Genomic DNA, 10,035 nt, shown 5'->3' on the forward strand with positions numbered 1-10,035 from the left:
CTCTTTTGTACTCCTAAATCCTATCATAATACCTGATGGTCAGTAGCTACACAGGTGAATAGAATTATTGCATGAATCTATAAAGTTTAGGCAATACACAGAAAGAAACAAAGTAGCATAAAACAAAATAAATATCACATATTATTTTTCACTTTAGCAACTTACTTTCTGGTTGTTTTTCATTAGGTGTTATGGATCGCACAAAATCTTGTGGAGTCATAAACACTTCAGATTCACCAGGCTCATTGATTATTTTCAAGGTGGCAAAATATCGGAAGATTTTGTCAGGTGTGGAATATGCTCGAATTCTATTCTCATATTCCATTACCTAAAAATCAGAAATTCAGAGAAGATTAATATTAAGCAATTCTCATTTTTATATTTTGTATCTCATTTTTTGGGAAATTTTATTATATCATTTTTTTCTATAACTTGTTTTTTTATATTAGAAACAAACTTGAATTTAAAAATCTTTTGAAGCGCTTTCTTTCAATATGCCATTCATAGTCCATTTGAGGCAATGTTTGTGTAACTTTTGTTTACTTTTTTTTTGAAAAATTTTCTAATTTCTTAAATCACTGAAAGCTAGCAAAACTGAAAAATGTCATATGAGAATTCAAAAGGTCTCAGTAACAAAGTATAATGCCATATATATGGGTAAGCTATAGGTTCTTAAATGCCAAGTTTTTAAAAAGGGATTGATTTTAAGTTTTAACTTCTATGTAATTTCCTGAATCCTAAAACCAACAGACTTGGAGCTTCAGAGATCTGAACTGCTAACAGTCTTTCAAACACAAAGTATATTAAATAATAGCATAAAAAATAAAATCACATATCATGAAAGCTCAATTTTTAACAGGCCTGAAGCAGTAAGACTTTTACTTTTGACTTTAATAAAAACTGCCAGAGATCATTTATATACGCATATTTAGAAAAGGGCAGAATTGGGAAGAACACAAGCAAATATTTGAATAGGAACAAAATCAAATAAGGCTTACATTTAACTAAAAGAGCATAATGTTAATATGAATACACATTTTTTTTAATCTGGAATCCAAGCCCCCCTTCTGTGCATGGAATATATAAAATACTATAATTTCTGCATAATATTCTTTAAAAATTTAGATATGAGAGAAATATTTTTCACCAAAATACCAATTACATAATACTTTGGTGAAGAGATTTCTCTCATACTTAAATTTTATATGTTGTGATAATCAATATAAATAGTATCTTATAAATAACTGGTTAGAAAATGTGTCAAGGCAATTGAAACTAAAAACCCATCGGTTCAACGTCTATAAAGTAATTCACTAAGAAAAAGATTATTAATGTTTTTAATTTGCCATACTGACATAGTGATTACTGTAACTGTCAGTCCTAGCTAGATGGTCACTTTGAGGTCACTGACAACAGCTGTTTAACTATAGTCTTTTTCCCCTCAGCTTTATTGAAGTATAATACACAATTGTTCATATTCACATTGTACAATTCAATGCGTTTTTCTCCCAATTTTAACTGGTATACAATATTACATTAATTTCAGTTGTATAGCATAATGATTAGAGATCTATAACTCATGAAGTGGTCACTCCACTAAATCTAGTACCCCTCTTCCCCCTTACATATTTTTTACAATATTGTTGACTATATTCCTTATGCTGCACTTTATATCCCCATGACTATTTTGTATCTATCCATTTGTACTTCTTAATCCCTTTGCCTTTTTTCACCAGCTCCCCAATATCCCGTCCCATCTAGTAGCCCTCAAAATAATCTCTGTATCTATGAGTTTGTTTCCATCTTTTTGTTGTTGTTTATTTTGTTCTTTAGATTCCACATGTATGTGAAATCATGTAGTATTTGTCTTTCTTTATCTGACTTACTTCATTCAGCACCATACCCTCTAGGTCCTTCAAGGCAATATCTTTTACTCCTTCTTTTTAGTCCATGTGTGTCTTTTAATCTGAAGTGAGTCTCTTGTAGGCAACACATATGTAGGGGTTTTGTTTTCTTATCCATTCAGCTTCCCTATCTTTTGGTTGGAGCACTTAATTCTTTTCTATTTGAGGTACTTGTTGATAGGAATGTAGTTATTACCATTTTTTATTCATGTTTTTGATACATGTTTTTTTCTTCTTAAAGCAGTCACTCTAAAAATTTCTGTAATACTGGCTTGGTGCTGATGAATTTCTTTAGCTTATTTTTGTCTGGGAAGCTCTTCATCTGTCCTTAGACTCTAAATGATAGCTTTGCAGGATAAAGTATTCTTGATTGTAGATCCTGGGTTTTCATCACGTCGAATATTTTGTGCCAAGCCCTTCTGTTCTGCAAAGTTTCTTTTGAGAAATCAGTTGCCACTCTTATGGGCGCTCTCTTGTAGGTAACTAATTGCTTTTCTCTTGCTACAAGAATCTCTGCTTGTAGTTAACCTTGGCATTTTAATTATGATGTGTCTTGGTGTGGGCCTCTTTGGGTTCATTTTTTTTTTTTTTGAAGGGGGAACTCTGAACTTCCTGTGGTTGTATGTCTATTTCCTTCACCAGGTTAGGGAAGTTTTCCATTATTATTTCTTCAAATATATATTTGACTTCTTGTTCTCTTTCTTCAGGTACCCCAATGACACGGATGTTGTTACCCTTAATTTTCTCCCACAGGCTTCTTAAATTACTATTATATTCTTGGTTACTCTTTTCTTGCCATTCTGATTGGGTGTCCTTGGCTTTTCCATCCTCTGTATCAGTGACTCAATCCTCTTCTTTATCTACTCTGTTGATTCTCTCTAATATACTCTTCATCTCAGATAATGTATTCTCTTTTTTCCCCCTCTTTAATCCTCCCCTCCACTCCCACCCCTGACCTACGGATGTTGCCATCTCCCCTTAAGAACTGGATCTCTGAAGGCAGGGCGTCTCTTCCTGTGTGCTCCTGAGGCCTGGCGCCTCCGGGGCCTGGTGCACTGGGGGTATGGTCCGTGGTGCCACCTGGGGTGCGAACCCAGGACCTTCTGCCTGTAAAGCAGACATGCTAACCACTACACTGTGGAGCCACCCCAGATAATGTATTCTTCATTTCTGACTGGTTCCCTTTTATAATTTCCATTTCCATTTTTATGTATTTTTTTTTTATCTCTTTGTTCAAGTTCTCACTGAGTTCTTCTACACTTCCCTTAATTTCACTGAGCATGTTTATAACCAGTGTTTTGAACTCTGCATCTGTTATATTGCTTGACTCCATTATTCTTGGATCTCTGTTCTGTTTTCTCATATGGTTTCTGCTTCTTTGTCTTCCCATTTTGGCTGCCTTTCCGTGTCTGTTTCTATGTACTAAGCAAAGGCCCTAAGTCTCCCGGTCTTACTGCATGGCCTTGTGTACTAAGTGCCCAGCAGCACAGTCCTGAGAGGAGTTCAGCTGCAGGCCAAGTTTAGCCCCACCCTTCTGGGGCCACCAGTGTGACTCTTGGTGCTGATCAGCAAATGGCACAGGACTTATCAAGGACATAATTGGATGTGACTTGGGTAGAGATGTGAGTTGGGGGAGGCAGAGTTTCAGGGAATGATCTGGGCGGTGCCAACTTTTCTAGTTGAATAATGTCTCAGCCATGGCGGCCCTGCATCCGCACATTGGGATAGGGAGGGTTCAACAGAAGAACAATGGATACCACCAGTACTTCTGCCCAGAAGAAAGCCTCACCTCTGGCCCTCGCTCCAACCTGGAGCTGGTGCTCAGAGCAAGTGAGTCTGTCACTTCAAAAGTCCGGTCATGGACACGGCTCCTTTAAGAGGAACGACTGCAGCAGCCATAGCCTCTGTCCCATGTCCTCGCCCCCTCCTACCTCCAACCTTTGCAGGGTGATTTCTTATTTCTCTTCCTAATCGTATGGCTTCTGTTCATCTAGACCCCAGGTGACTCTGCTTGCTGTTTGTTCTGTGTTTCCGTCATAACTTTGATGTGGTTGCAAAAGTCATGGGATGAACAAAGTTCCTATAATCTCTGCCATTTTTCCATATTGCTCCTTTAACTATAGTTTTAATTACACTACCAGATGTGCTGTAACTAAGAAAGGATTAATTTGTAACTATACATGACAGGATTCCTTCTAATGCTAACTTTCATTAAAACCTGAATACTGATTTAGAGTAGATTTTATCAAAAGATATGGGATGGGGCAAACACATTAAGGAGATTTTCAACCCCTTAGCAGCCTCGAGACTTAGTTATAAGTCTTAAATCAAAGGCATTTTACATTATACTACAACTATCTGCTGGGTAATACTGGCTACAGTAGGAATGACTTTCTCTAGGCCATCTGTCTACTTGTTCTTCTGAATAACAACAAAAAATAATTGGTTTGCAATGTTTAGGGTATAAGCTGTAGCTACCGCTAAAGATAGCTTTGTGAACTAAAAAGTTAACTCAATCATATACAAGAGAAAGGCAGAAAGATAACTTAAAAGTCACTGACTTTCATATTGAGAATCAGATTCCGTGGTTGTTACAAGAGTGACTAAATTATGCTGTTTAGTACTATTAATTAGTCTTTGTTTGAAACAATAGATGAAAGAAAAGTAATATACTTTTTGCATGCCTGCATTGGTAGAGTTTAGTAAAGACATACTGTATAGTATATATTTTGCTTTTTTCCTACTTAGAATGTATCTTGGAGATCATTCCATATCAATTGATATGGAGCTGCCTCCTTTTAAGTGGTCATGTTAAAAGAAACACTAACAAATTATTATATATATGGTTTAGCATCCAAGATAACAAAGGCTTGGAAGCTAAGATGTATAGAAAACTGTTGAAGGATTTTGGGAAGTTTAGCCTGTAGAAAAAACTTACAAAGGGATTATAATAGTTACATTCAATCGTTTATTTAAAACGTTCTTGGGCATCATGATGTTAAGGATCCAAATTCAGGTACTGTCTGTCGCTCCAATAAATTTAATAAAATGAAGAAGAAGAAGAGGAGGAAAGGAGAAGAGGAAGAGGGAGGAGTGAGGAGAAAAAGAAGAGGAGGAAGAAGAGGAAGAGGAAGGAGGAAGAGGAAGGGGAGGAGGGGGGAGGAGAAGATGAAGTAGAAGGAACAAATGAAAAAATAAAATCGAACATTATGTTTCCTAACTACACCAGAGAGCCAGAGAGCCAAACTGTATTTGCAACCAAATAACAGAAGAGGGAAAGTATTCCAATTTATAAATGTAAAAGACATGATAGAATTAGAATATTACCATTTTGCCTGCCCCCTTCCTGCCAGACTGGAGGGGCTGAACGAATCTCAGCAGGGAGGGGGCAATCCCTTCATCCAGGTGCCAAATGGCCCCCCATGCCCCTTAGACCTTCCTCCTCCTCTATCCCTGGGTTCTGGCCTTCCCAAACTGTTTTTGATCTTCTCATTCCTCTTGGGTTGAAGCAGACCAAGTTTCCCTCAGGCATTCCAGTTTGGGGGAGGCCTGTAGTTTTTTAAACAACATCTCAACTCCCCACCTGTTCTTCCCTTTTTCCATGCTGCCAACTTCTAACCACAGTAGTGACTGTGCTTGTCTGTTTAGTCCTGAGTATAAATGAAATGTTGTAGAGATGACCCATCCCCTTTTCCATCTGGTCATAGTCACTCATGGAAGCAGGACCAGTAAGGGACCTTCAGTTAAGAAAAAAAAGACACACGACAATAAAAAGGCTCACTAAAAAAAAAAAATCAACATTTTGCAACCCCAATGAATTAACAGATCTAGCTATTGACATCAATAGCTACTAACAGCACAAAAAGAATGGCGACTAGTGATTAGGTGCCTCCTGGTAAAAGAATACAGTACAACCTATAGTCTTGCCACAAGAATCAAATCTGAGCCTGAACAAGCCTCAGAATTCAGGTGCCAATATTCACATAATGCAGAGAACAGAGGAACATGCTGAATTTCACTGAGAATAAACATCAGTAAAGTCCCAACAGTAGGAAACCTTATTGTTGAAATGGCCTGGGTTCTGTTACCTGTGCTTAAAAGACATCATCAAAACAAAATAGGCAAAGTTAAACTATATGTCTAGGGATACACATTTGGGTAATAAAACTATAAAAAATGAAAGGAAATGATTACTATTAAAATGAGTTTATTGGATTCCTATATCTGTGTATTATTTTACAATAAAAACAATTATTTTTTAAAAATTCAGATGTTCATAATTAAAGGAGTTTTTTTGTTTGTTTGTTTTTTATAGTGTCTTGCTGAGGTTAAAAAGCTATTGCGAACTCAAGCTGACAGGCATGTCCTCGATCCCCACAATGGTACCAATAGGTTGGGGCTGTGGGCCTAGTGGTGCTGTAGTCTGTAAGGAGGAAAGGAGGATGAACTGGTTGGGTGGCTGGCACTACCCAGACTCATGCTTTCTACAGGACAGCTGAAACCCCTACCCCTTCTTACCTTATGCCTAGAAACCCTCCTCTGGGGCTGTGTAACCCTAACCCTGCCCTGCATATTTTGCCGCATCCAATACCCCAGGTCCTACCTGTAGCTGGGAACCCCAAGATTCAGTCTTCCATCCTGAGGGTCTGATCTGCTTGTAGGGCACTTCTCCTTTCCTGCAGTTTTCTTCAACTTCCCTTGCTGACCCAGGGTCACGTATGAAGGCAAGTCTAGGCTGTGCTACAGCCTCTGTTTTCCAAGTCTTTAGGAAAGCCCAGGAGACCACACACAAGGGCCCAGACCAACATTGGTGGAAGAACCCCTGGTTCATCCCCATATATGTGTCTGGGGGAAAACAGACCCCTCCCAATTTTCATAGCCCTGGGAACTACATGCTCTGGAAAAAAATTTTTAAACAGAAAAATAAGAACTCAAACTGAATGTAACCAATATGAGGTCAGTTATAATCATGATCATTCCAGCACTCAGGAAAGGGAGAAAGAGCATTGAAAAACCCTGTGGTAGACTTTATAAGCCGGGCCTAGAAGTGGCTCATATCACTTTCATTCAGTGGACAACCAGCAAACTAGTAATCTCCATTCAAACAGGTAAATGAGGAATCGGGGCTCAGGATTGCCTTTAAAAATCTGAAACGGCATGATGTTAACTAATCGAGGGTATACCATGAACAAAATTTTGTAACCAAAGTATGTTATGTTAGAAGAATTCAGTGAAAAGAGCAAGGTTTTAGAATTAGATTTATATTTGATTCTTTCCTCTATAAGTAACTTTCCTCTATAAGTAACCAGCTATATTACTTTAGACAAGTTACTCAATTTACTCCAGGTATTAGGTATATATACATGTGTATACATGCAAAAATGTGTGTATACATGCAAAAATGTCTGTATACACACGTATACACACACATATATGTATGCATGTGTATATATATAATTATATACTATGCCTGGCAGGCAGACAGAAAATGCTCAATAAATGTTACTTTCCTTCTATTTTTTATTTATTCTGTTATTTGTGTAATAAGAAAACTTACTTGGTTTTTTCTAGTCACCTGAGTAATTTCTTTAGGATCTTGTATGGCACATATGGTATATTTTATCTTTTATTATTCATGTTTTCTTATCAATCAATTTAAAATTATTTACAATGCACTGAACCAAATAATCTGACTTAATATAAAGATGCTGTTCCATTCCCAGATAGTGACATTGAAGGATCCTGGACTCCCCTCCTCCATGGAACAATTACTAGCTGAATAATGTTATATATTGGGTAAATGAGAAAATATCCACATTGAAATGGGTAGGGAAGGCTGAAACACACTCTTGCCATAGACCCCACCTCCAGCACAGTGCATAGAATTGGAAGGGGACTCTCAAGTCCCAGCTTCTTCTTGAGGAGTGAAGGGATTAGACTTCATATCCAGCACCCCAACTTTTAAGACTCCTACCTGAGGGATATGCCCCTAAACAGCTAGCTCAGAAAGCCAATGGAAGTGCATCTACAGACCCATAAGACTACAGAAAACAAAACAGTTCTTAATAGGCATTAGAGGACTCACAGTGGCTATCACCTTGGATCAGTGCAGGGGGAGAAAACAAAAATACCCACCTCCCTGCCTTCTTCTGAAGAAAATATAGGTGGTAAGCTCGATCAGTCTTGGCAATGATTTTTTAGATTTAATACCAAAAGCAAAAGAAACAAAAGCAAAAATCAACAAGTGGGATTACATCAAATTAAAAAGCTTCTGCACAGCTAAGAACACCATCAAAAAAATGAAAAAAGCAACTGATGTAATAGGGGAAAATATGTGCAAACCACATATTGGATAAGGGGTTACTATTCAAAATATATAAAGAACCCATACTACTCAAAACCAAAACAATAAACAATCCAATTAAAAAATTGGCAGAGGACCTAAATAGACATTTTTCCAAGGAAGACATCCAAAAACTGCTGACAGGCACACAAAAAGGTGCTCAACAGGGAACTGCAAATCAATACCACAATGAGTTATCATCTCACATTATAATAGTTATCATTAAAAAGAAAAAAGATAAGTATTAGCGAGAATGTGGAGAGAGGGCACCCTTTTGCCATTATGGAAAACAATATGGGAGTTCCTCGAGAAATTAAAAACAGAACTACCATATGATCCAGAAATCCCATCTTTGTGTATATGTCCAAAGGAAATGAAATCCCTATCTTGAAGAGACATCTGTATTTCCATGTTCATTGCAACATATTCACAATAGCCAAGGTATGAAAACAACCTAAATGTTCATCGTGGAATTTCAAGGGACTCTGAATAGCGAAAATAATTTTGAAAAAGGAAAACAAAGTTGGAGGACACCCAATTCCTAATTTTGAAACTTATGGGAAAGCTACAGTCATCAAAAGAATGTGGTACCGCCATAAAGACAGACAAAGATAGATCAATGAAATAAAATAGACAGCCCAGAAATAAACCCTCACACACGTGATCAAATTGATAAGGGTACCACAAGCATTCAATGGAGAAAGGGCAGTCTTTTCAACAAATGGTGCTGGAAAAATTGGATATCCACATGCAAAAAAATGATGTTGCACCCTTATCCAACTCCATATTCAAAAATTAATTCAAAATAAATCAAAGACCAAAATGAAAGACCTAAAACTATAAAATTCCTAGATGAAAATATAGGACAAAAGTTTCATGACATTGGATTTAGCAATGATTTCTTGGATATCACAACCAACTTTTCAAAATTAAGGACTTGAAGTTTCAGAATGGACAATAAAATAAAAAACTAAAAAATTAAAAATTAAAAAAATGAAACAAAAAGAGAAGGATGCACAAATAAAAATTGTACACATAAGTTACATGATATGATTGTCTTAACTCTTTGCACCTGTAAAATTTTTTTGCAAGGAGGGGGTAAAAAAAACATAGCGTAGATGATAGAGGCTCTGTTCATCCCTCTGGCGACCAAATCAAAGTTGTGACAGAAACAGGGAGCAGCAGCAAGGAAAATTGCCTGGGATCTAGATGAACAAGTCGTACAATTAGGGAGAAACCCAAGAAATCGCCCTGCAACGGCAGAAGGTAGGACAGGGCGAGGATGTGAGACTGCCTAGTCTCGAGTGACTGAGTGGAACGGAGGCTGCGGCAGCGGCAGATGCCTCTTAAAGGGGCTGTATCTGTGAGCGGATTTTCGCTGAGCCGGACCTGCTCTCTCTGAGCACCAGTGCCCATTGGGCTGTGCACAGGGGGCACCAGGGACTTACAGGGAGATACTGTTGGAGTGAGGGCCGAGGCAAGACTTGCTCTGTACAGAAGTGCCGGTGGTAAACATATTTCCCTGTTGAGCCCTACCCGCTACCAGTGCTCCAGACACAGTGCTGTCATAGCAGTGATGTCATCAAACTGGATAACAGAGGTCACTATGCCCAGAGGGATTCCCTGAAATCCAGCCTTCCCCAACTCACAGCCCCACCCAAACCACACCCAGGTATATTCTCAGCAAGTCAGGTGCTTCTTGCTGAGCAGCACCTAGACTCACACTGGAGGCAGCTGGCCTCGGTTTCTAGCATGGCCTTTTGGGGCAACTATAAGCACAGCATCTGT

At 38.1% G+C, this 10,035-nt stretch overlaps 1 protein-coding gene across 7 annotated transcripts in view; it reads right to left on the reverse strand.

The window, feature by feature from the left end:
• MICU1 (mitochondrial calcium uptake 1) overlaps positions 1 to 10,035 on the reverse strand; it is a 196,073-nt gene that overhangs the window by 131,649 nt on the left and 54,389 nt on the right. For all 7 annotated transcript variants that reach the window (XM_011355210.2, XM_023527889.1, XM_011355208.2 and 4 more), the window contains one exon: positions 166 to 328. In XM_011355210.2, coding sequence (XP_011353512.1) covers positions 166 to 328 — 163 coding nt within the window. The remainder of the gene's footprint in view (positions 1 to 165; positions 329 to 10,035) is intronic.

Source organism: Pteropus vampyrus, unplaced genomic scaffold (genome assembly GCF_000151845.1).
Source record: "Pteropus vampyrus isolate Shadow unplaced genomic scaffold, Pvam_2.0 Scaffold20, whole genome shotgun sequence".
NCBI classification, from domain to species: domain Eukaryota; kingdom Metazoa; phylum Chordata; class Mammalia; order Chiroptera; family Pteropodidae; genus Pteropus; species Pteropus vampyrus.